The sequence below is a fragment of the Bos javanicus genome, chromosome 24, assembly GCF_032452875.1.
Source record: "Bos javanicus breed banteng chromosome 24, ARS-OSU_banteng_1.0, whole genome shotgun sequence".
NCBI classification, from domain to species: domain Eukaryota; kingdom Metazoa; phylum Chordata; class Mammalia; order Artiodactyla; family Bovidae; genus Bos; species Bos javanicus.
This window is the reverse complement of record NC_083891.1, coordinates 58,348,876-58,375,071: the sequence shown is the minus strand read 5'-3', so window position 1 is coordinate 58,375,071 and position 26,196 is coordinate 58,348,876. Positions and strand designations below refer to the sequence as shown.

Here is a 26,196-nt window from a genome sequence, read left to right as displayed (position 1 = left end):
TCCTGAATATTCACTGGAAGGACTGATGCCAAAGCCAAAGCTCCAGTACTTTGGCCACCTGTTGGGAAGAACTGACTCACTGGAAAAGACCCTGATGCTGGGAAAGATTGAGGGCAGGAGAAGAAGGGGACAACAGAGGATGAGATGGTTGGATGGCATCACTGACTCAATGGACATAAGTTTGAGTAAACTCTGGGACTTGGTGATGGACAGGGAAGCTGGGCATGCTGCAGTCCATGGGGTCACAAAGAGTTGGACACAACTGAGCGACTGAACTGAAGAAGCCATGGGTGTGATAAGGGATGATGAGGAAGAGAATATATTCCTTATTGAAGCATAAGGAATTCATTGATGAGTCTTAAGGTTGAAAGTGTTGGTCTCGGGGATAGAATACCAGACTTCAAATGCAAGAGTGAGCCATTTATATGTAATGTTATTGAGCATAGTTTACAGGCTTTTTGAGCTAGGTGCTGACACACACAGAGCTCTGCTTTCAGAATAGTACAGGCCTGGTGCTGTTACACAGAATGGATTTAAGGGGGAAGAGTCTTGAGGATTTACAAGGGAGGCTCTGAAGATCGGAGAAGGGTAACAAGAGAAACAGAACCAGTGAAAATAGAGAAATTGTAGCAATAAAGCTACATGGCAGAAAGCTGGTAGTCGCTGGAAAATCAGCATTAAAAAGGGAAAGTTGAATAAATTCACTAATCTTGCCACCTCCAGAAATCCTGCAAAATAGGTCAGGGGAAAGGTGTATCGTGGAGACCAGGGGGTTCACAAAAGACACATAAACCCAGAAATACAAAGGAAGAGGAGAGAACAGCAACACAGTTTTGGAACCTGGAGAGCAAAGAGGCTGTAGCGCAGGCCAAGCTGAATCCTTAACCAGCATCTAGGCAAACCAAGGAACAACCCAACCGACACCGAAACAAATAGCAGTCAGAGAAGCTAAAAGTTTCCTGAAACAGAGGTCCCAGAAAGTGGAAAATTATGTCAGAGCAGGAAAATTGACTGAAAATCTGTTTAAGAAGAACTCAGACTCCCAGAACTTGTCTTCCGTTCCACTGAGATGAAATATTGCCCCTTCCAAGACCAGCAAAAGACCAGAGATGCTGATAATTTTGAGAGGGTACCCAGAAGGTCCTGGGACTGCAGGGTACCAGTCAGAGATGGAGGCAGGGCTCTGATGCTGAAAATGGAAGGGTTTATTTAGTAAAGGATTGCTTACACGTTAAATGTTGAAACCCTCAGCCTTCTTCTCCCCATGAGTTCCAAGATCAGGATTTACTTATCAGGTAAGGACTTGGAAATGTCTCTCTGGACATTCTGAAAAACGCAGGGGAAAGTCCTAAAGAAACTAACATTGAAATGTACCAGCCAAATCATTTAAATGAAGCCCAATGTTTACAAAATCTGCTCATGCACAAAGCTTCTGCTTGGCCAATTTTGTAGTCTTCTATTTAGCTAGTTTTGTAGCTTCACTTCCATTTAGCTATAACTTTTTTTTTTTTTCAGTTATTCTATTTAACCATGAATCAGTTACAGCAGATGTCCAAACAGGATCACCACTCATTGGAGGAAAATCTACAATAAGAAACATACAGTGGCGGGGGTTGGGGGGAGTCTTAGAGAAAACACCACGCAGAAAGAAGAAGACTTCAAAGTAACTACAGTTTATATGTCATTGAGATACAAAAAGGGTATAGCGTCCGTGGGACTAGAACATGGTGTTATTAAAAAGGAACATTGAAAGAAGAGATAGAGAATTCTCAGAGATTAAAAACCTGATAAAACGAGAACGGGTGAGGGCTTGGGAGATGAGATAGAGCCTGAAGAAAAAACAGATCGAGGGAATACAAAATAGTAAAAGACAAACTGTGAGAATATTAGAGGACCAGTTCAGGGCATCCAACATCCAAATGATTGAGTTCCACATAGAACAGAGGAAGAAGGGAGAAATCATTAAAGAGTAAATCAAGAAAAATTCTCTAGAATTGAAGGACAGGAATTTCTAGATTTAAAAACACCTGCCAAAAATTGAACCCGTTCCACATAAAGACATCATTGTGAGATATGAACACCCCGGAGCAAAAAGAAAATACTAACTAAAGGAGAAAAAAATGAGATTCATTCAAAAGATCAAGAATTAGAATCTCACAGGATATAACAGCCTGTCTGAAAGCTAGATGACAATGGAGCGTTTCCTTCAAAATTCTGAGGTAGTTTTCCAAGCCTAGAATTGTATACAGACTAGCTATAAGGGTTGAAAAAAAGGCATTTTTAGGCACACATGATTTCAAAACATCATGAAAAACACTGGGCTGGAGGAAGCATAAGCTGGAATCAAGATTGCCAGGAGAAATCTCAATAATCTCAGATATGCAGATGACACCACCCTTATGGCAGAAAAGGAAGAAGAACTAAAGAGCCTCTTGATGAAAGTGAAAGAGGAGAGTGAAAAACTTGGCTTAAAGCTCAACATTCAGAAAACTAAGATCATGGCATCCGGTCCCATCACTTCATGGCAAATAGATGGGGAAACAGTGGTTGACTTTATTTTTGTGGGCTCCAAAATCACTGCAGATGGTGACTGCAGCCATGAAATTAAAAGATGCTTACTCCTTGGAAGGAAAGTTATGACCAACCTAGACAGCATATTAAAAAGCAGAGACATTGCCAACAAAGGTCCATCTAGTCAAGGCCATGGTTTTTCCAGTGGTCATGTATGCATGTGAGAGTTGGACTATAAAGAAAGCTGAGCACCAAAGAATTGATGCTTTTGAACTGTGGTGTTGGAGAAGACTCTTGAGAGTCCCTTGGACTGCAAGGAGATCCAACCAGTCCATCGTAAAAGAAATCAGTCCTGAATATTCATTGGAAGGACTGATGCTGAAGCTGAAGCTCCTTTGGCCACCTGTTGGGAAGAACTGACTCACTGGAAAAGACCCTGATGCTGGGAAAGATTGAGGGCAGGAGAAGAAGGGGACAACAGAGGATGAGATGGTTGGATGGCATCACCGACTCGATGGACATGGGTTTGGGTGGACTCTGGGAGTTGGTGATGGACAGGGAGGCCTGGCGTGCTGCGGTTCATGGGGTCGCAAAGCGTCAGACATGACTGAGTGACTGAACTGAACTGAACTGAACTGATTTCAAAACTTAAGACCCTCCTCAGTCTGTCTCCCTCACACCCAGCTCACTCCCCAGCCCTGTTCTCAATACTTAATAATGTATACACATATTTTAGATTCTTTTCTATTATAGATTATTACAAGATTCTGCATATAGCTCCCTTTGCTACACAGTGCCTCCTGCGTGTTTACTTTGTATGTGGTCATGGGTGCTGTTAACCCCACACTCCTGATTTACCCCTCCTCCTCTTTCGTCTTTGATAACCACAAGCTTGTTTTCTATGCCTGGAAGTCTGTTTCCATTTTGTAAATTTGTCTTAATTTTTAGATTCCACACATAAGTGATATGTCTTTCTCTGTCTGACTTCACTTAGTAAGATGTTCTCTGGGTCCATCCATGTTCCTGCAAATGGAATTATTCCATTCACTTTTGTGGCTGACTAATATTCCATTGCATGTACGTACCACATCTTCTTTCCCCGTCCCTCTGTTGATGGGCGCTTAGGGTGCTTCCGTGTCCTGGCTGTTGTAAACAGCGCTGTGAGCATTGAGGTGCCCGTTGCTGTTCAGTCGCGTGTCCGACTGTGACCCCATGGACTGCAGGCTTCCCTGTCCTGCGCCATTTCCAGGAGTTAGCTCAAACTCATGTCTGCTGAGTCAGTGATGCCATCCAACCATCTCATCCTCTGTCATCCCCTTCTCCTCCTGCCTTCAATCTTTCCCAGAATCAGGGTCTTTTCCAGTGAGTCAGCTCTTTGCATCTGGTGGCCAAGGTATTGGAGTTTCAGCTTTGGCATCAGTCCTTCCAATGAATATTCAGAGCTGATTTCCTTAAGGATGGACTGGTTGGATCTCCTTGAAGTCCAAGGGAGTCTCAAGAGTCTTCTCCAACACCACAGTTCAAAAGCATCAATTCTTCAGTGCTCAGCTTTCTTTATAGTCCAACTCTCACATCCATACATGACCACTGGAAAAACCATAGCCTTGACTAGACGGACCTTTGTTGGCAAAGTAATGTCTCTGCTTTTTAATACACTTGTAGTACTACATAACTATTCTAATATCAGGAAAAACAAAAGGGCCTTCCAGAAAAGATAGGGAATTAGAGTATTCTTCCAAACTCAGCCAAAAATAGTTTTATATTGTTATTATGTTGCCAACACTGAAGACTTATCAAACAAAAATGTCATGGAGTGGACAAGGGCAGGATGGAGGTGGTAGGAAGTGTGGAGGTGGTTGGAGAACCAGTGATAAAGCTGAACGCTTCTCATCCAAGGCTAGAAATGCACAGAGAGTACTTAGCACACAGAGGAGGAGGAGGCACTCAGAGACACAGAGGGAAATCATGAAAGAATCAGCCAGGCGAGGCGGAAGTGGCGCCTCAGCGGAGCTGGAATGCGGGAAGAGATCTGGGCTGCTGTTTGTCAAAATCGGTTTTATTTGAGCATCATAGTCAATGCGGGATCCCTGACTTCCATCTACTCCACCGGCTGCTTGACTGGCTACAGCTGGGCAGCCCACCGCCAATCCTGGCTGAGCCATTGTTCTTAAGCAAAAAGAGCACAGAACATGGGCCACCTCGAGGTGATGCTTTGTTGAAGAAAACACGTTTGATCAGGGACACACACAGGCAAAGCAACCCTGGAAGCACGTCTGTGGAGAGGAGCAATGAGCAAGGGCCACCTTCCACGCCGTCTGGAGTTTGCCATGATTCTGGTCTCACTGACCCCGCCTGCATCGGGGCCTGACAGCCCCCCGACTCCAGCTCCCAATGTGGCCAAGCACAGCCAGGCTCCCTCCATGTCCAGGGCTGGTGTGTCTGTCAGCACCTGGGGAAGATAGTGCACTGATTAATTAGATGCTGGGTCTAGTCTGAAATAAATGCAGTCTAAGCTCCAGACTTAGAGCCAAGTCCCTTCAGAGGCTCATTAAACGTCACTTTGTTTGTAAGGACTGAGAAAGATGGAGACGCCTTGATTCTTGATGAAATAGAGCATCCGCCCCAGTTTGCATGGTGTTAGGGCTGGAAGGACATCCCCAGCTATTCGACCTTACCCAGCCGCCTCCCAGCATGCAGAGGCGCCACTCCCCGGCCCACTGCCGCCTCCAGGCCACCCAGACGTCAGCCTCCTCATACTCCTCCTGGGAGCCTGCCTGACTTTCAGCACCTCCACCCCTCACTTGGTGATGCCGACGCCCATCATCAGGGCTGGCTGTTGTTCAGTGTTCAGCTGGAAGGAATCCCCCTCTCTACAGCAGCTGGTGGAAAAGAGGAAACAGGCCCCAGGTAATTCAGCAGAACCTGGCCGTCTAAGGCATCTTTGTTCTCTGGATGAGTGACAGAGACCAACTTCTGCAGCAGAAACGAACACAACGTGGTAGAGAACTGTTCGCCAATTGAAAAAAAAATGGTCAGCTACTGAATTGCACACTCAGAGGATGTGTGCAATTCAGAGGATGAATTTTGTGCTACGTGAATTATATTTTAAGAAAGCTGTTCAATTAGAAAAGAAAAAGGGGAAGGCAACAAAAGAGAAATAAAACAACTCTTGACCATAGTGGAAATTCTCAGATCAATTTTTAGCAAGAATAAACTTGAAAAAAAGTTTTTAAATAAACATGAAACTTTAATATCTATATATTGACCTTTTTAAAGTTATATGTGTCCAAGTACCCAAAGGAAAATCTCCTTTTACCCCAGGACCTGTGTATTTAGATTTGAAGATCTTTGAGCTAGAGGAATGTGAGGTTACTTTTATGTAGTAAGCACATTCTACATAGATTGTTTGTGCCAATCACTAAGCTATTACAGTCTGTAATGATGCTCTTATAGAAAAAAATAATAATGGCGAGGTGATGCAGGGGAAAATCGCAAGTGATATTTTCCTTGAACCTTTGAGATGCTGAACTCTTGGTTACCCGTTGCAGCGCTGCTGGAAGGTTCCTTGTAACCTGAAGAATTCATTCCCTCTGCATGTAGCAGGTCACATCACTGTTCACCCTGAGCTGAGAGTTTGCTGGAAAGTCTGTTCCCAGCCATGGCTGGGTGGCCCCCGCCTCCGCCTAGCAAGTGACTGTGGTTGATGTGAGCTCACACTCTTCTCTTTCAGATTATGATGTGTGTGCCGAGGCTCCCTGTGAACAGCAGTGCACAGACAACTTTGGCCGAGTGCTGTGTACATGTTACCCAGGATACCGCTATGACCGGGAGAGGCACCGGAGACGGGAGAAGCCGTACTGCCTGGGTGCGTGTTACTTCGCAGCTCCGAGGACGTGCCTTTTTCTGGTGATCCTACTGGATATTCTTCGTCAGTGGGGACCCCAGGGGCCACTTTGATCCCTCCTGTTACATCCTGGTACTTGTTGGATGGAGTTGGGGGGGTACTTACATCCTGGTACTTGTTGGATGGAGTTGGGTTGGTACTTACATCCTGGTACTTATTGGATGGAGTTGGGGGGGTACTGTTCTAGGGGTCACTGTCTCTACTATGATTATGAAAACTGAGGGATCCTTGAGGGATGGGGTACCACTCAGATCCTCACTGGCAGTGAGATGTAAGAACACAAGAAGGAGAATATTATCAAATGAAAACTAGAATAAGGTTAACAAAAAGAATATTAGTGAGCAGAAATGGGAAAATGCAGAATGAGTGAAACAAGAAGCAGCCTCTCTCAGAGGACAACCGGCAAGAGAGACTGGGGAAGAGGAGGGGTCCGTACAGCAGGCAGGCTGGAGGTGGGCCGGGGGGAGCTGAAGCCTGCCTGGGCCCACTGGACAAAGCCAGCACATCCGTCCCCACCGGCTCGCTCCTGCCACCCTCTCTCACTGGCCTTCCCAGCCCTGTTCTCCTTGGGTGTCTGAGGCGGGTTCATGGTCCTCCGTCCCTGGAGCTGCTTGTATCTTAGTGTGGTCCTTCCATGGCTAAACTGTCTCAGAAACACCCGGGCTTATTGCTTTAAAAAAAAAAAAAAAAAGTTTCCTAGTCTCCCCTCAGCTCCCGAGAGTAGATGCAGAAATCTGCAAATGCACAGTGAAGTTTGCGTTTCAGCTCGAAGATGGACGGGGGACACAGAAGGGAGATTGGAGTGGAAAATCTAAAGCAGCCCCTTCTCTGCCCCGGTGGGGGAGGGGGGCTCTGGAGAGCCTCATTTTAAGAAATGTTCCAGATAGTAGGTCTCCTGGCCTCTCCCCTGCAGCACTGGGATGGCACCTTCCACTGACCAGGAATGGAGTGGAAACTACCCAGCAAAGAAAGGGGGACCTGTGGGCTCTCCTCTGGAGGGCGAGGTACCCCCGTCAGTCAGCATCTGAGGTCCCAGGTGTCATGTCTGATTCCAGTTGCGGTGGCTCCAGTACCCAGTTCTTTTCACCTGGGGCCAGCAGCACTGGCCTGCGGCTAAGAGTTCCACCTCTTTCTCTCCCCTGGCAACCTTGTCCTCCCTGCCGCGGACAGTAGAGGCAGCCTCGTCCTTGGGCTCAGGGCACATGGACAGAGGCAGTCACCCTAGTAACTGCAGAGGAGGCGTTGGCTGTGACATCTCAGTCCTCAGGTGACACGGCATGAACTGCCATGTGGGGAGCACCCAGGCGACCACGTGCCCCTCGTGGGCACACAGGGTCTGCCAGAGGTGGGTCCCGGGCAGCTGGTCCACGGCGTGGCTGGGTCGCTGCCGGCATTCTGGAGCACGGGGCGGGGCCTTCTCCTCTGGACGCGTGTGCACAGTCTGGGGCTCTGCGTCCTGGCCCCCGCCCGGTGTCCACAGCCAATGAGCAGGAGATGGGGTCTGGGCCTCCCTCTCTCCTCCTGCGGGGAGACGGTGTGGTTTCCACCAGTTCAGTAGGGGAGCAGGTCTGAGACCTACACGGTTCATGTGGACTCTCGCCAGCTCCTTGTTTGATGGTGTCATGGCTCATTTCTGCCTCATAGGAGGGGTCTGTTTGGGTCATCGATGGGGCCGAACTTTTCTGGGAAAACTCTGTCCATTAGACCCACTGTGACTATTTTCCTTTATGAGAAGCAGTTCTAACTGGGAAGGAGCCAGTGACCTTAGGTCACCACCACGCTGTTAGGAGCCTGTGGTCAGAAACGGATCGTAAAAACCCTCTGCACATTACGGTCTTGGTAGGAAGTGATTTCTATGAAAGTGGTTTTCCAAAACATGTTGCCATCCGTTACCTCATTTCCTCTTCCAAGGAGCCCTGCAGAGTGTTTAGGGCAGACTTCACTGCCGAGTCCTCCAGTGAGACCTTCAGGGTGTAGTGCTGCCTGCCCCGAGCCACGTGACCTGGTAGCGCCATAGCCCCACACAGGAAGCCCATCAACCATCCGTTTGTTACCATGGTGACCTTGCCGGAAGTGCTCTTGTCTGGTCGGCCTGCGTCTCTAGCTTCCCGCATTCTCCCATGCTCTGGCGACAGAGGTCTGGCAGAGTGGCCTTTGCCGACATTAGCAGAGGGGCCAGGCCTCTTGTGTCAGAAGTGGTCTCTTTGAGACTGAGCGTTCTCTGCATTTGGTTCAAACCCAGATATCGATGAGTGCGCCACGAGCAACGAGACGCTGTGCGCGCACATCTGCGTCAACACCGTGGGCAGCTACCGCTGTGAGTGCCGGGAGGGCTACGTCCAAGAGGAAGACGGCAGGACGTGCACCAAGGAAGACAAGTACCCCAATGACACTGGTGAGTAGGCAGGAGGGGCATCCCCGTAGTGGTGGGCGGGCGGGCGGGTGGACGGAAGGGTGGATGATGGACGGACGGACGGACGGGTGGGTGGATGGACGGAAGGGTGGATGATGGACGGACGGACGGACGGGTGGGTGGATGGACGGAAGGGTGGATGATGGACGGACGGACGGACGGGTGGGTGGATGGATGGATGGACAGGTGGATGGGTGGACAGGTGGGTGGGTGGGTGGGTGGGTGGATGGATGGATGGATGGATGGGTGGATGGAGGAATGGATGATGGATGGACGGACGGACGGGTGGATGGATGGATGGACAGGTGGATAGATGGATGGGTGGATGGAGGGATGGATGATGGATGGACGGACGGACGGGTGGGTGGATGGATGGATGGATGGACGGACGGACGGACGGGTGGATGGATGGATGGACGGATGGATGGATGGACGGAAGGGTGGATGATGGACAGACGGACGGGTGGGTGGATGGACGGAAGGGTGGATGATGGACGGACGGACGGGTGGGTGGATGGATGGATGGACAGGTGGATGGGTGGACAGGTGGATGGGTGGACAGGTGGATGGGTGGGTGGATGGACGGATGGATGGATGGGTGGATGGAGGGATGGATGATGGATGGACGGATGGACGGGTGGGTGGATGGATGGGTGGACAGGTGGATGGGTGGACAGGTGGATGGGTGGGTGGGTGGATGGATGGATGGATGGATGGATGGGTGGATGGAGGGATGGATGATGGATGGACGGACGGACGGGTGGATGGATGGATGGATGGACGGGCAGACGGACGGGTGGATGGATGGATGGACGGATGGATGGGTGGATGGGTGGGTGGGTGGATGGATGGATGGAAGGATGGGTGGATGGACGGACGGACAGACGGGTGGGTGGATGGATGGATGGACGGATGGATGGATGGACAGGCGGATGGGTGGATGGATGGGTGGGTGGGTGGATGGATGGATGGATGGAGGGATGGATGGATGGATGGACAAATGGACGGATGGACGGACGGGTGGATGGATGGATGGACGGATGGACAGATGGATGGACGGGTGGATGGATGGATGGATGGATGGACGGACGGGTGGGTGGATGGATGGATGGACAGATGGATGGATAGACAGGTGGATGGGTGGGGGGGGGTAGATGGATGGATGGACAGATGGATGGATGGAGGAATGGATGGATAGATGGATGGATGGATAGATGGATGGATGGGTGGGTGGGTGGATGGGCAGGCAGGCACTTGGGAACCCACAAGTTTCCTCCAGAAGCTACAGACAGGACATGGCATGTGTGTGAATAGCAGGTGGGATCTGGGTGAGAGAAAGGACAGAAGGGCACACCCCTGGGGACCCAGTGAACCGCAGTGCCTGTTGGCCGCAAGGCTCACGAGCTGCTCGTGAACCGGGAGAAGCTCAGCACCCAGCACAGAGGGGGCGTGCTCATGGACAGATGGGCAGGACTCAGGGACCAGCTAAGACCAAACCAGGAGGGACAGCGATGAGGCCAGACGCACTGGGTTCCCCCAAGGAAAACGAACGGGCTGAATAAAAACACGAAACGCTTCTGGGTGAGGCAGCAGTCCACCTCGGTGCTGCCGAAAGCAGAGCCTGGGGCCCCATGCCTGCGCGTGAGCCGTTACTTGGTTCACGATCAGGTGAAAAACAGAAATGGAGAGCATGGAGAACCGTTTTCTAGTTGTTCATTTTTATTGCCTTTAGTATGCCCAGTGGAGGCCTTTTAGGCGCTGACCTTTCTTCAGAGAGTTTGAGCAACTCATTTGTATTCTTTTGACTGGATTCAGCTGAGACGTCTGATGGCTTAGGGATGTGATCCACCTGAGTGTCGGTCACTGCCTTCTGTAAGCAGTGGGGGAGGCCTTTCAGGCCTGTATCCAACCCCGGTAGGCCCCGAAGCTGCTGGCATCTCCCTGAGCTCAGGGCCCAGCTTCGCCCCCTCAGGAGGGGAAAGAGGCAGGAACACTTCTCTCTTTGGAGAGATCAGCTGGACCTGGGCAGTCTCCAGACGGGGAGGGGGCTCCCAGGGCAAATGATCTGATCCAAGAACTGCAGGGAGAGGAAGGGACCGGGGCTGCTGGGAGCTCAGCAGGTAGTGCTTCTCCCATGTAACCTGATATTATGAAGAGGGTGGACACTGTGGCCATCAGCCAGGGACAGCCAACAGCTGGGGACCAGCTGCCGGGCGCAGAAAAACTACAAAGCCAACCCTGAGAGCAGCCGGGGTGAGTCATGAACAAGCCGCCGTCTATCAGGAATAACGTGAAATGTCTGCATGGAGTCAGTGCAGGGGTGGGCAATGGGGATGGTTGGACTCGATCAGAGGGCTCAGTGCGACGCTTTCTAAAGCCTGAAACACGGGGGCCAAGGTGCCCAGAGGTGCGGAAAAGCAGGGGCTCACAGTCTTTTGAGCATCAGGGTTGAGAAAAGATTTTTGCCCCCACAAAGAATCTGCCTGCAATGTGGAAGACCTGGGTTCAGTCCCTGGGTTTGGAAGATCCCCTGGAGAAGGGAAAGGCTACCCACTCCAGTATTCTGGCCTGGAGAATCCCATGGACTCTATAGTCCATAGAGTCGCAAAGAGTCGGACACAACTGAGCAACTTTCACTTTACTTTACTTCCAGTGAATACTCAGGGTTGATTTCCTTTGGGGCTTCCCTGGTGGCTCAGATGGTAAAGCGTCTGCCTGCAATGCTGCAGACCCAGGTTCGATCCCTGAGTCAGGAAGATCCCCTGGAGAAGGAAATGGCAACCCACTCTAGTATTCTTGCCTGGAGAATCCCATGGACAGAGGAGCCTGGTAGGCTACCGTCCATGGGGTCACAAAGAGTCGGACACGACTGAGCAACTTTACATACTTACTTACTTTTTTAAAATTAGCACTTGGAATTAAAATCCTTTTTGTCCCATGGTGGAGAAGGTTTGGGGGAGGAGAATCGTCCACTTACCTCTTAGGTTATGTTCCTCATTGAAAGGAAGGATCTCACTGGAAAAAGAAAAAGTGAAACACGAGGTACACCTTGCCACTGGTGTTGTGTGTAGGCTGACCCGAGACTCAGCAAGAGGAAAGCCGCTTTCTAAATGTTCGTCTTGGAATTGGATTTATAGCTGTGCTCCGAGCCAGGGAGCCCATGGGCTTGGGCTGTTGTTGTTCAGTCGCTAAGTCATGTCCCACTCTTTGCGACCCCATGGACTGCAGCACGCCAGGCCTCCATGTCCATCATCAACTCCCAGAGCCTGCTCAAACTCATGTCCATTGAGTCGATGATGCCATCCAACCATCTCATCCTCTCTCACCCCTTCTCCTCCCGCCTTCAATCTTTGCCAGCATCAGGGTCTTTTCCAGTGAGTTGGCTCTTTGCATCCAGTGGCCAAAGTATTAGAGCTTCAGTCCTTCCAGAGAGTATTCAGGGTTGAGGGGTCCTCAACCGGGTAACCCTATTGTGTCTTTGTGTCCCATTTCTATTCAAATGAAGTCCTGTTTACCTGGGTGTAAGGGCAGCATTGAGCAACCCAGTCTAGAGAGAACCAGCAGAGCGGGCAGCGACAACCGCTGAGTGGGGTTAGAGGCTAAGGATCTCCAAACAGCAGGACCTGAGTCGTCCGTGAGCACTGCCCAGCTCGGGGTGGGGGGTGGGGTGGGGTTGCATGGTCTGCCCAGAGACCCGACCTTACCTAGCAGAGACCAGAGGAGTCGGATGGAATTTCCGGAGCCTACGGCAAGATTTTAGACTCTGAATCGACTTGTTCTTTGGTCTCGGGTGGCCTCCGCCTCTTGCACTAATTCTTAGCTTCCTTGTCCTCATCCCTCTAAAGCCACCCTGTCCAGGGATGGGTCTGAGCCAGAGGTGGTGACAGGCTGGACTGTGATGGGAGGCCCTCACCTCCAGCCTTGCTTGTGGGCAAGGTGGACTCTGAGAGGGGCTCAGCCCAAGGGCCAGGGGATGGGAAGGTCTCACTGCAGCTTTGAAATTAAGTCTCTTGTGCTGAATTGGTCCTGTGACCACTCTCCTGTTTCCTTTCCTGAAAGATGAATTGCACTTTTTAAAAAATATGCAAACATACACGAAGTTTCGGTACAAGAGATCAAGAATTTAAGTGATGACCAGTCAGACTTCTAAAGCTGAGAATTCAATTTAAAAAAAAAAAATCGGGGAGGTCTTAAGTACTGATTGGTTTTGCACCTTCTCTACTGTTACTTTCATTTAAAGACTATTTTACCAACCATTTATTGCACCATTTTTCCACATTGTCTTCCATAGGGCTTTGTGGTCCTGGGAGATATCAATAAGCCTTTCTTTGTTTGAAAGGTTCTGTGTTCAGATGTTCAAGGAGAATGTATTTACTGCTTGCTTCTGCAGGATTCATGATATGAGTGTATTAAATGCCCAGAGCTTGCCATTCAAGGAGTTCCCTGTAGCTCAGACAGTAAAGAATCCGCCTGCAATGCAGGAGACCCGGGTTCAGTCCCTGTGTTGGGAAAATCCCATGGAGGGAGAGCATGGCAACCCACTCCAGTATTCTTGCCTGGAGAATCCCATGGACAGAGGAACCTGGTGGGCTATATCCACAGTGTCACAAAGAGTCGGACATGACTGAGCGACTCACACACACATGTGCCATTAAAAAATGTTAATTTTGATTAAACCTGTACTCCCCGAAATTATTTTCTGAAGACACACTCATAAGCATCTCACAAATGGCAGTGTCCTGAAAGATAGTTTGGAAAATTCTAACGTATTAGCATCAAAGAGCTGAGCCCTGGGGCCCAAAGTTGACAGGTCATCTGGTCGACTTTCAGGCAAGGATGCTGTCACCGCCAGGTGAAGCAGCCACAGTCTGAGGGTGGGCGGCGGGGAGCTGTGGGCTGCAGATCACGGGGCCTCTCCTGGGTGAGAGCAGGCTGACGCTCGTCCGTCCCGCCCTGCAGAGAGGCAGTCGTTCCTGCTCAGCGGACGGGGCCCGTCCATTTCGTCAGGAAGAGCGGGCTCGTGGTGGAACAGCCCAGCTCCCTGCACAGCTGAGCCTGGGCTTTGAATGCTCTCTGTCCTCCCTCCTCTGCTTCCTCCAAGCATCACAGCTACAAAGAGCTGGACCGTTCCAGTTTTTAAAACTACCTGTGGTATCCCACTGCCTGCCCCCGGCAGCCGCATGCTGGAAGGATCTCTCCATATTTCATTTTCAGTGACTCGTCTCTACTGAATTCACCACATAGTCACAGAGGACTCTTGGTTGGTTTTCATGTTTTACTGAGAAAAATGTTCTAATGCAGGTAACCAAGGACATCAAGGGTAGGAGCTGAGGGGAGTAATTCGTCCCCATAATTAAAATTATGGGAAAGGACGGGCACATTCTATGCCCTGAACGTTAGAATCATTACTTACACACTGGGCCCCTGAGGAGGTGGGAGCTTTGATGATTCAGGCAACAAGAAGTGAGTGTTCTGGATTCACCTCTTCAGCAGCTGTGATGCAGCGGCAAGTTCCCCTTGGCTTGGGAGTCAGGAGAGCTGGTAGTCAGAGCATCTGTAGTGTCTACCGGCTGGATGTCACCGCACAGGCAGCTCTCCTGACCTCAGTTTCCTCCTCTGTAGACACAAGGGGGTTGGGCTAGGTGAGCGCTGAAGACCTTTTTACCATCACAAATCTTTTTCACAATTTGATGTGATTTAGACAAAGATCCATATACTCAAAGCTATGGTTTTTCCAGTAGTCATGTACTAATGTGAGAGTTGGACTTAAAGAAGGCTGAGCACCACAGAATTGATGCTTTCAAACTGTGATGCTAGACAAGACCCTTGAGAGTCCCTTGGACTGCAAGGAGATCCAACCAGTCCATCCTAAAGGATATCAGTCCTGAATATTCATTGGAAGGACTGATGCTGAAGCTGAAGCTCCACTACCCTGGCCACCTGATGTGAACAGCTGATTTGTTGGAAAAGACCCTGATGCTGGGAAAGATTGAGGGCAAGAGGAAAAGGGGACAACAGAGGATGAGATGGTTGGATGGCATCACTGACCCAATGGACATGAGTTCAAGCAAACTCCGGGAGCTAGTGAAGGACAGGGAAGCCTGGCATGGTGCAGTCCATGGGGATGAAAAGAGTTGGATACAACTGAGCGACTCAACAACAAAGTGTCAGTGGAAATAACTTAAGCCCTGCCAGCCCCATGAGTCCCTGAGCGGCTTTTGTTTCTTTGTGCTTTTATCTAAGTGAGTTCGAAAGGCATGCCTGGCCTCAGCACCTTCTAAACCCAGAACTTTGTCCTACAGTGTCTAAAAGATGAAGAATTATCATCCAGATATTTAGGGGTAAGGAAAGTTAGGAGCCAGACCAGCCCCGCATGTGGGACGCCAGAGGCTGCTGCGCAGTTTCATCTGTTTGGGACTAATTCTTAAGCCCATATTTCATCACAGTCATTTTTCTTTTGAAGAAGAGATAATGATGGAGTGTAAACACGTGTGATCTAAATCCCTCTTCCAAAATCCACCCCCCTCCCCCCGCTTTTTCTTTAAACTTTGCGTTGTCTGCCATCTGTAATGTTAGAAGAGTTTTAAATCGACCACAGCCTCAGGTCATTCTTCAGGAAGTGCGTAGACAGCAGAAGGGCTGGCCTTCGAATGGCCTCTGCTCACGGCAGGGTGGTCGTGTGCCCACGAGCGTCAGGACGCCAGCATCTGGCCGGTAGGCAGGAAGAGCACACTCCGCCAGTTTGATCTTTGTCTCTTTTCAAATATGCGTCTGGAGCCAGTGACGTCACCGCCAGGACATCTGTGGTCCCGATGCAGAGACAAGGACGTGCTGGCTCCATCGTAATTAGCTTGCTGGTCTCTCTTTTTCAACTTCTGTTTTGTTTTTGTTTTTTTTTTCCTGATAAAGTGACCTTGACCCCCAACATCACTTATTACAGGGACAGCCAGGTGTTTCATATAACTTTCAGGCTCCACTAATCCATAGATCAGCCATTCTCAACCTGAGGAGCTTTCAAAGGCTGATACTATTCCCTTTCTGTGACCCCCTTATGGGTGGGGTGCAATATGGTCTTCAGGAATTTTAAACAGCTCCCCACCACCACCCTAGATGGTTGCAATGTGCCACCAGAATTGACTACCCACCAGGCACAAATCTTCAGTCAACTTTTAAAACCATATGTGTTTGGTGACTCTGCCTGTATAAAACATGTTGAGGCCATCCTTTAGTTTTTCCAAGTTTGTTAAATATTACTAATATGGTATCTCAGGAATTCTGTTTATAATGCTTGCGATGTACAGCTCCCTCAACTTCAGTAAAAATTAGAGCTACACGCCCCCCTGTGGCTTGTCGATGATACTGCACCTTTGAAATCTGAAGGCGTTGGAACAGGGTAAGGGATGGCTCTCTTAATGTGGTCGTGGTCACATGCATGACCCCATCATTAATGGAGAGTCAGAGATGTCTACCCACATTTCTAAAAGAATTACTAATGTACCCTGCGTGGGATTTTCTTAGCTCCGCATCTTACTGTATCCTGCATTAGAATAGGATACATGAGCTCCGATTCAGGATAGATTGCATGTTCTGCATCTGCACACACCATTATCTTCAGACCCTCTGGAAGCTCCTTCCAAAGGATGATGCAAAGAGCCTTCCCTTGATCTGTAATTTTGCAGGATTAATAAACGACGATAGCCAACCATGACAAGGATACTAACATTTCTCGGGTGCTTGCCGTTTACCAGGCACTGCTCTGGTGTCTTACAGGAGTCGTCTCAGTGCCTCGTGGCACCCACAGGTGACGGCTGTTTTACCGATCCAGGAAGGGATGGTCGCAGAAGCTGTGACTTAGAGTCAGCGGCAGGATTCAAGCCCTGATAAGCCTCCACTCCTTACTCTGCTCCTCTGTGACTGTGGGAGCTTCCAGAGGCTTTGGGACAAAGTTGCCCTTGTTCTCTGAGTTTTGATAACTCCAAAGAGGGACAGGGAACAGGCCAGGGATTTCCAGGTGAGCCGTCGTTCGGCAGAGCTGTTTCCCTGCAGCGGTGATGCTGAACTCACAGGTGCTTCAGAGTCACTTGGAGACTTGGATGGAAAGTCTCCACCACCAGGCCACACTCCCAGGATCCGGGCTCCCTCGGCACCCATATGCTGCTGCTGTCGCTGGCCTAGTGGTCACACGTGAGCCCACCTGGCAGGCTGCCCTCGGTGTCCTGGGCAGAACCCCCAGGAGCGCCCACCACAGACCCTGTAAGTGCTTGCCCTCTGCACACGTCTTCCTGGGAAACCTAACCCAGATGGCAGCCCTTCTGTGCATCTTACTTTCCTCATCTGTAAAGGAGGTTGAACTAAAGATGCATCAATTCTAACATTCCACGATCTGAATGAAATAGCGTCCAGAGCCTGGTAAAGAGGTTTATTATTGAGAAAATATCAAGTGGCCTTAATCACACCAATACTCGATAAGTTTAGCTGAGTGTATAAAAACAGAAATGGACAGATGGGCTTTTAACCCTTGTTTGTGATGGGCCAGTTCTGCCAGCAGGGCTGGTTCCTTAAAAGGAAGGTTGATCTCAAATTGTTGAACAGGTATCCTCATTTATTTTACACTGTCGGCACCTCATATGGGGCTTGGTAAATAGCAGATTTGCCATAACTGATGAGAGAGGGATGGATGGATGGATGCACAGATAAACGGATGAGAGGTAAGTGAGCGGGGAGATGGGATGGATGAGACTGATAGATGTGTTATCGGATGGGACAGCATATACTGACCAGTAGATGGGTTGAAAGGGGTGAAGGCTCACTTGGGAGACCTGGATGTCCCCCAGCTGTCCCAAACCTAACAAACCTGGGCTTCCTGTGCACAAGTCCACCATCCTTTGGCATCGGCACAACCAAAGGTGGGTAAGGCTTCAGTCCTTTACCACCAAGCGTCTTCTTGCATGAAAATTCCATCCCATCCTTGTTATGCTGGAGATGGATCTAAACTAGTTCTCCTCCACGTTCAAGCTATGTGTGTTCAAGCTCCATAGGCAAGTGGACTTGTAAATGGTACAGTAAAAGGGAACAAAGAGTCTAAAGGGAATTGCCTGATTTGGGCTCAGATTCAGGAAATCTCAGTTCTAAACCCAAATCAGTTAATGACTTGCTGGATAACTTTCCTGACATCACCAAACCTTAGTTTTCCCTCATTCTGTTGTTCGTGTTAATCCCAGAATCCTTGCCAGTTTTATCAGGCAAAGGGAATTCAGAAGAGCTTGGTGGGCCTGAAGCCTCTGCCAGACACCCTCTCCTGTCTACTGGAACCCAGCCTTGTGCCAAGGATTTAATAGCCGTCACCCCAGTTCATCCTCACAATAGGCCTGGGTCATAGGAATTCCAGTATCATGGTTGAAGAAATTTGGGCTCATAGTGGTGAGATCACTTCCTTGAGGTCCCCGAGCTAGTGACGGCACTGGGGTGTGCAACCCTATGCTGACTGAGGAGGTCATGCCCTTAACCGGCATTTCACCAGCTCCACTTCACCTCCTCCAGGTGAAGACTTTTTCACAGCTCGTCGTGACACAGCTGTGACGTGAATGGAACCAGTCTCCCGTGGGTATCAACTGAGTGGGGGCGGGGGAAGCTCCTGGTGGGACGGAATGAGCCTAGAAGACTGGGATGAGCAAGCAGCCTGGTTATATTGCACACACAAAGGATTTAGAAAGAGGCTGCCTTGGTAAAGAACCCACCTGCAATGCAGGAGACCCCAGGTTCAATCCCTGGGTTGGGAAGATCCGCTGGAGAAGGGATAGGCTACCCACTGCAGTATTCTTGGGCTTCCCTTGGTGGCTCAGCTGGTAAAGAATCCACCTGCAATGTGGGAGACCTGGATTCGACATCCCTGGGTTAGGAAGATCCCCTGGAGAAGGCAAAGGCTGCCCACTCCAGTATTCTGGCCTGGAGAATTCCGTGGACTGTATGGGGTCGCAAAGAGTCAGACACGACTGCGCAACTTTCACTCTGTTGCCTTTCTCCCAGAGGTTCAAGTGCTTCACCCAGTCAATGCTGAGACAGAGCTTCAGGCTGTGTATTCAGGCATCATGGTGTTGCTTATGGCCGCTCAGCAAGACTGAGAGCCGCTTCCCCCGCCTCTGCCTGCTGGCTTAAGAAGTGGGTTCCCAGCGTGTGTCCTCTAAGCCTCAGGCCTCCCACGCAGCACGGGGGGTGCATTTGGCCAATGAGCTCTGAACATGCTCTACCTTCCACCCTGCACTGCTGCTGTGGGTCTGAGAACTCAGCTGCCAAGTTGCCCTCAGGCATCCTCCCCTCGCAGAGAGTGTCTCCCAGACGAGCTGTCTCGGTTGTGGAGGCTAAGTGTCTGGGGTCACGGTGTCTGTGGGGTTGCACCCTTATGAGGGCTCTGATGGAGAATGTTCCAGGTCTCTCTTCCAGCTACTGGTGGGTTTCCAGAAGTTTTTTTCCCAGAAGGAAAGGGCTTTATTTTTATCTCTTACCATAGCTTTACAAGCAAGTTTTGTTTTTTCTTTGGTTGGAGTATAGTTTGGGTTTCCTAGGTGGCACTAGAATAAGGAACTCTCTTGCCAACGCAGGAGATGTAAGAGACGCGAGTTCGATCCCTGATTTGGGAAGATCCCCTGGAGGAGGGCATGGCTACCCACTCCAGTATTCTTGCCTGGAGAATCCTCATGGACAGCAAAGCCTGGTGGGCTACAGTCCACGAGATTGCAAAGAGTCAGAGACGACTGAGTGACCAAGCCACACAGCATGAAGGCTGTGTAGATACTGGGTCGTGTCGCTGTTTGGCATTTCCTTAGAGAAACGTGATTTTTCAGAAAGCACGGCACTCCCGTGCTCTGTGGGACAGCACTGGGACCTGCCCGGGGCCTGTCTCGTTTGGCCCTGGATTGGCGTGCCCAGGGCGCCTGGCACTTCTTCCACTGATGTTCCTTCTCAGCGCCCAGCCCTGGTCTGGGGCGCCGCCTAGCCTGGCTGCGCTCTCTTTGAACAGCTGGATCATCAGAAGTGATCCAGTCCAGCTTTGTGAGCACTGCCCTGAGTCCTGTCACCTGGGCTTGGGGGATGATTTATGGCTTGTGAATATCAGCCCTTAGAGGGACTGTAAGTCGTGTTGGGTTGCTAGAGCCTGCCTCGTGGTAAAAGGGCCATGGCTCACTTTTTTCACACGTGGAAGAGGAAGGTGCTAAGGTGACTAAGTGGAAACAGCTGAGCCTAGAGTGTGAGGGGGGTCCCCTCTGCTGACCCCGTGACCCAGGCATGCCGTCGGCGACCCAAGAGCTATAAAATCACCCGCCTCCATCCCTTGCGGATTTTGGCATCAGCCGGCCCACCTGGGACCACCCTGCCTGATGTGGTCTCCTGGGGGCTGGATGCCCGCAGCCTTGCAGGCAGACTCGAGTCCGTCTCTCCCCTCAGGGCACGACGACGAGAAGGCAGAGAACGCGGTCCGAGCCGCCACCTGTTGTGCCACGTGCAAGGAGTTGCACCAGGTGAAGCAGACGGTGCTGCAGCTGAAGCAGAAGGTGCGTGCGGGCGCGTTAGAAACCATCGCGTGAGATAAAGGGAAGTGGGGGACGTCTGGAAGCAAGAAGGCAGTGTCCACCCATGGCTTGGTTGGATATTCCCTGAGATTGGTGCCACCTGGGTTTGTACTGGAACGCTTTGCCCAGCCACCCTCAGAGCTCAGTATAGTTCAACAGAACAACGAAGGCAGGGCGGTGGTGGTGGTGGTTCAGTCGCTCAGTTGTGTCCGACTCTTTGCAAACCCACAGACTGCAGCACACCAGGCCTCTCTGTCCTTCACTGCCTGCCGGAGTTCGCTCAAACTCATGTCCGTTGAGTCAGTGATGCCATCCAACCATCTCATCCTCTCTCATCCCCTTCTCCTCCTGCCTTCGATCTTTACCAGCATCAGGGTCTTTTCCAATGAGTCAGCCCTTTTGCATCATGTGGCCAAAGTTTTGGAGCTTCAGCATCAGTCCTTCCAGTGAATATTCAGAGTTAATTTCCTTTAGGATTGACTGGTTTGATCTCCTTGCTGTCCAAGGGACTCTCAGGCATCTTTTCCAATATCACACTTTGAAAGCAATGACTAGTAAAATAGCCTGCTAGGTAAGGGGCACAGGAGAATCAGAGAGAACGAACTATGATTCGTGCAGCTTTTTGTGAAATGAACATCCCGACGCGTGGCCCTTTCATGATTCTAAATAGGATACAGTACAGTCATCGTTTGCCTGTGTTTTATCAAAGCAAACATCTTTATAAACTTCCACAGCTGGTGATGAATTTCTGTAGCAGCTTTATTTTTCACGTTTAAAAGTTACAGCCTGTACGTTGGGCTCCACGCAGCGGGGAGAGCAGTGCCTTGGGAACATTGTGTCGCCAAGCTGGAGGACTGACTCCCTTTGTCTGAGGCTCCCACACATGCCTGATGGACCAGATTTCTAGTAACATCATTGTGCTGAGAGGAATGCCCCTGGGGGGATTTAGAACCCTGAAATCCTGTCAAAGGCCCCAGTCGATGGTGTTTATTATACCTGAGGTCAGTGAATTCACCAGTCTGTCAGCAGCTCAGAAATTGCTCTTCTGCTGGTAAAACATAAACTTGCTAGTTTATTTAATTGCTTCTCCTGAAGGCTCTTAGTACATCAAAGAGGTGTGTGTGATCTGTTTAACTTTGGCATCTAGTTATTGTAAAGGACGAAAGGGTACGATTAGACAGTATTGCTTTTCTGTGTTCAACAAACATGCAGGCACGTGAGATCCATAGCTTCCCGTGAAACAGGCAGGTCAGTCGGCTGAGAAGATCAGTGGCTTTGCCGGCTTGTGGCACGCTGGTGGTGAAGATCTCCCAGCTTTAACAGACGCATGTACGTGTGTGATGTTCCAGTTCCCAAATAGCTTGTAATCTGATCGACCAGGCAGAAAACCTTGTAAGTGCATCAGTGTAAATTCAGAGTTCTAAATAATACTCCCCACAGAGATATCCTCAGGTTGAAACTTGGATTGGTATCAGTATTTACAGAGTTGAGTCTGAAAAAGAGTTCATGGACGAAGTTTGCGTTTCATAGGCCAGAGGATTTCGGGCCTGAGGGAGGCAGTTGATGAATGATGGATGTCTCAAGGCCCAATGCTCGTCTCCGTTTTCTTCTCTGGAGAATTAATAATCCAAAAGCTACAGAGAAGCTCTTTCTAGCCTGAGTGATTTTGAGAGTCACTGCTGCTAAGTCTCGCTGGTTCAGAGACTCAGTTGCTAATTCACCATCTGGCTTTCCCCTCACCTCCCTGCAGTGTTTTATGATCCATGAGAGAAGAAATGTTATAAAGAACTTGAAATGTTATGTTCCCCTAAGGCCCTTGTAGGTGAGCTGCTCACAGATCCAGCAACAATGCTTGGTAGCCCTGCAGTGACTCTCAGGCACGGGATTTGGCCTGGAATTGGTCTGCCTTATACCGAGTTCTCCTAAAGGCGGCTTGGTGGTGAAGACTCCGCCTGCCAATGCAGGAGAAGCCGGGCTCGATCCCTGGGTTGGGATGATCCCCTGGAGGTGGAAATGGCAACCCACTCCAGTGTCCTTGCCTGGAGAATCCCATGGACAGAGGAGCCTGGTGGGCTATGGTCCATGGGGTCGCAGAGTCGGACACGACTGAGCGACTGAGCACGCACATGCATGCCAGGTTCTCCTGCAAGCCCACTGTGGCAAGTGGGCTAAAGCTGACGTTAAAGGAACTTCACAAGGAACACTCCTTTTTTACACTTTTTACCTATGTCCTTCGTTTTTGGCTGCGCTGGGTCTTCGTCGCTGTGCAGGGCTTTCTTTGGCCGCGGCGTGTGGGTCTCTCACTGCAGCGGCTTCTCTTGTGGAGCACGGGCTCTAGGAAACACGGGCTTCCGTAGTTACGGCACAGGCGCTTAGTTTGCTCCGCCCCCTGTGGGATCTGCCCTGAGCAGGGATCGAACCCATGTCCCTTGCATTGGCAGGTGGATTTTTACCCACTGTACCACCGGGGGACCTCCAGAGCAACGCATTGTTAAAGGTGCCTAGTAGAATGTGTTGTTCTGCATTTGATGAAGCAGTTTCACAGCCAGGATCCCGTTTAATTCTCACCGTGATACCCATATTGTCAGAGAGCTGCAGTCGCTGCCCGGGAGGCAGAGCAGACCCTCATTCTAGGTCTCCTGACCCCTCCTCCTGCAATGCCGCAGGGCTTGTCGGTTGCGTGTCAGCCTCCGCTCACTGCTGCTGAAGCCAGCTGTTCTGTTGGAGACAGAGCCTAGGACAGCTGCCCACATACACTTAGGCTCAGAAGTAGGTTACCGGGTGTCCTGGACCGTGGCCAACCCCACCGCGTAAAACCGTGCGCAGATGTGTTGAACGACACCGTGAGGGTGCAGTCAGCGAAATCCTGACGTGGGAAGCTCTGCAGGGCCGACGCCCTGGGCCCCTGATGGGTAGAGGCTAAGGACAGGAAAGGTGGAGCAGCCCCCCGCAGGTTAAAGCAGCTTAAAAGATGTCTTGTTTTTTTTAAGTGAGCGAGACTAAACCAAAGCATCTAGGCCTGCACAGTTGGGCCATAAATTATTTTTTAAAGCATCGGAAGTGATTAAAACCAGGATAGTAGTTACTTTGGGGGGAAGGAGGGGTGATTGGGTCAGGGCCTGTGGACAAAGTTCTGATGTTGGACTTGGGTGTTCATTAAAAGGGTGTTTGTGTTATAAGATTTCACTTAGATATAGAGTTGTGGGGATTTTGTTTTGCTTTGTTTGGGTACATTTTTTAAATTTACTTGTTTTTGGCCACACCAGCACACATGGGATCTTAGTTTCCCAACCAGAACTTGAACCTGTGCCCGCGGCGTTAGAAGCACAGAGTCCCAACTGCTGGACCACCAGGGAAGTCCCCAGATTCTGTGCTTTTATTTTCCAATTGAAAAAAAAATTGTTTTAATGGTGTAAAGATTCCATCATTTAACTTACAGGGAGGGGTCATGGTCCCATCAGAACACTGAAGAAAAATCTGAGCCAAGGGACCAGTTTTTCAATTTATTATGTTTTTTAATGATACGAAGAAATTATTATTTTTTCAGGTTTGACTTTTTAATTGAAATATAGTTGATTTACAATGTTATATTGGTTTCAAGTGTTCAACATCATCAATATTTTTATAGGTCATATTCCATTTTAAATTATTATGAAATATTGGCTATATCCCCTGTGCTGTACAATGTACTTTGTGGTTTATTTGTTTTATGCATAGTGGTTTCTACTTGTTAATCCCCTTCCCCTCTCCCCCGTGGCAACCGCCACTTTGTTCAGTGTATCTGGTAGTCGTCCATTTTGTTATAGTCATTCATTTGCTTTCTGCTTTGATTCCACCTGCAAGCAATCACAGAGCACCCGGCCTTCTCTAACGCATTTTACTTAGAACAGTGCCCTCCTAGTGCATCCACGTTGCTGCAGATGGAAAGTTTTCATTCTTTTTTATGTATCCAAAGGAAACAAAGGCTTAGACGGTAAAAGCTCTGCCTGCAATGCAGGAGGCCCGGGTTCAATCCCTGGGTCAGGAGGATCCCCTGGAGAAGGGAATGGCTACCACTCCAGTATTCTTGCCTGAGAAATCCCATGGACAGAGGAGCCTAGTGGGCCACAGTCCATGGGGTTGCAAAGAGGCAGACGTGACTGACCGACTAACACTTTCAAAGAAAAATGCTAATTCAAAAAGATACATGCCACCCAGTGTTCATAGCAGCATGATTTACAATAGCCAACGGAAGCAACCTAAGTGTCAGTCAACAGACGAATGGATAAGGAAGCTGTGGCGTGTATACACACACACACACATAGACACCGTGGAAGGAGCAAGTTTTTAACAAGACCCTCGTGTCCCTGTAGCAGAAGCAATCTGAGTTGAGGCTGCATTGCTGCAGAGCAGTCAAGGGAAGCGTGAGAGAGTGGTGAACCCCTGTCGTGGCCTGTGACAGGCTGGGAGATGATGAACGATGAGAAGGCACAGAGTGAAAATTTGCCTTAAATAAGCTTCCTGTCTGAGCTGAGAAACCAAGCCCACCGCGGAGTCAGCCCACATGGCCGAGTAGGCTGGTGCCGGCAGTGGAAGCTTCAGAAGCGAGAGACCAACGAGGTTTCCCAAGCGTTGCCAGCTTTGCAAGCTGGCGGCTGCTCCTTCACTCTAGCGCAGCCTTTCTTGCCAGCAGACTGTGGCTTCTCAACGTTCCTCTGCGACCTCAGTCTAGCTGCTCTGTACAATGGGTCTTCTCAGGAGGCCTGGGAAGACTAATCCGCTTGAAAGTGATGGCAGGCTGCTTTGCCGAGTATCATGAGTAACAGGAAGAGAGGCAGCTGGGTGTTGTAGTGAGGACCACAGATTCCAGAAACAGATGCGCTTGGTTTAAGCCCTAGCCCCACTACTTTCTGGCTGTGTGACCCTGGGTAAGTGACTTAACCTCTCTGTGTCACAGTTCTAGAAAAAGAAGATAACAGTAATACGTACTACATAGGACTTCATAATCATCAAGTGAGTAAATATTTATAAAGGGCTTAGAATAGTCCCTGCCACCTAGAAAGAGCTCTGTAAATGTTCTCCAGAATATAAGAAACGTGAATTATAAGTGCTAATAAAGTGCTTTACAGGCCGCACCTCATTTGTCCCAATAGCCCTGCGAGGTAGGTGCTTTATTACAAAGGCTAGCATGAGATACTGATATCCATAATTCCACTGACTGATTGGAACCCATGAGAAATGCAGACTCTTCTTACAAACTTCTTCCCAAACATGTCTGTGTAGAACGTCAAGCCAGGATTTCCGGCCAACTGCCTCCCAGACCCAGCGAGTTTACTCTGTGCTCGTCCTGCGGACACTTAGAGGTCTAACTGGCGGGAGCCAGGAGGTAATTACCCAGCAGGAGGCCAGCCAGGAAGCTGAGGTCGATGTTGACGGGGTCACCTCACGAACTTTACAAGGAAGCAAAGAAAGCTGGACAGGGCATGGAGTGGGCTGGGCTTGGTTATAACATTTTCATCCAAAGACTTGCTCGTCTGGTCCAAACCTCTAGTTTTATAGACATGAAGATGAGAACCTGGAAAGGCAAAGGGACCCACCCAGAGTCACACGGCTACCTACAAACAGCCAGGAGCAACCCCCGACCCCCACACCCCACCCCATGCAGCATCTGCACTGTGTCTGTGGTTGTAGGTGCTGGTGATTATTAGTCTGGGCGCTGAGCCAGGCACATTTAAGACTTCCGTCACTTTCCTCCTCCCAGCAGCCCGTCGTAGGTGGATATTATGACCTTGTTTTATAGATGAGAAAACCAGGCTCTGTAG

At 49.8% G+C, this 26,196-nt stretch overlaps 1 protein-coding gene and 1 long non-coding RNA gene across 2 annotated transcripts in view; one reads left to right on the top strand and one right to left on the bottom strand.

The window, feature by feature from the left end:
• The window catches only part of CCBE1 (collagen and calcium binding EGF domains 1), a 236,927-nt gene that overhangs the window by 192,935 nt on the left and 17,796 nt on the right, over nucleotides 1–26,196 (top strand). Inside the window, exons 4-6 of the mRNA XM_061400345.1 lie at nucleotides 6,242–6,376; nucleotides 8,658–8,810; nucleotides 20,271–20,377. Of these exons, the coding sequence (XP_061256329.1) occupies nucleotides 6,242–6,376; nucleotides 8,658–8,810; nucleotides 20,271–20,377 (395 nt within the window). The remainder of the gene's footprint in view (nucleotides 1–6,241; nucleotides 6,377–8,657; nucleotides 8,811–20,270; nucleotides 20,378–26,196) is intronic.
• Nucleotides 4,550–8,846, bottom strand: LOC133237806 (uncharacterized). Its single transcript, XR_009733364.1, has 2 exons — nucleotides 8,309–8,846; nucleotides 4,550–4,960 (listed from the first exon to the last, which is right to left on the bottom strand). It is a non-coding gene; the product is annotated as an uncharacterized LOC133237806 (long non-coding RNA).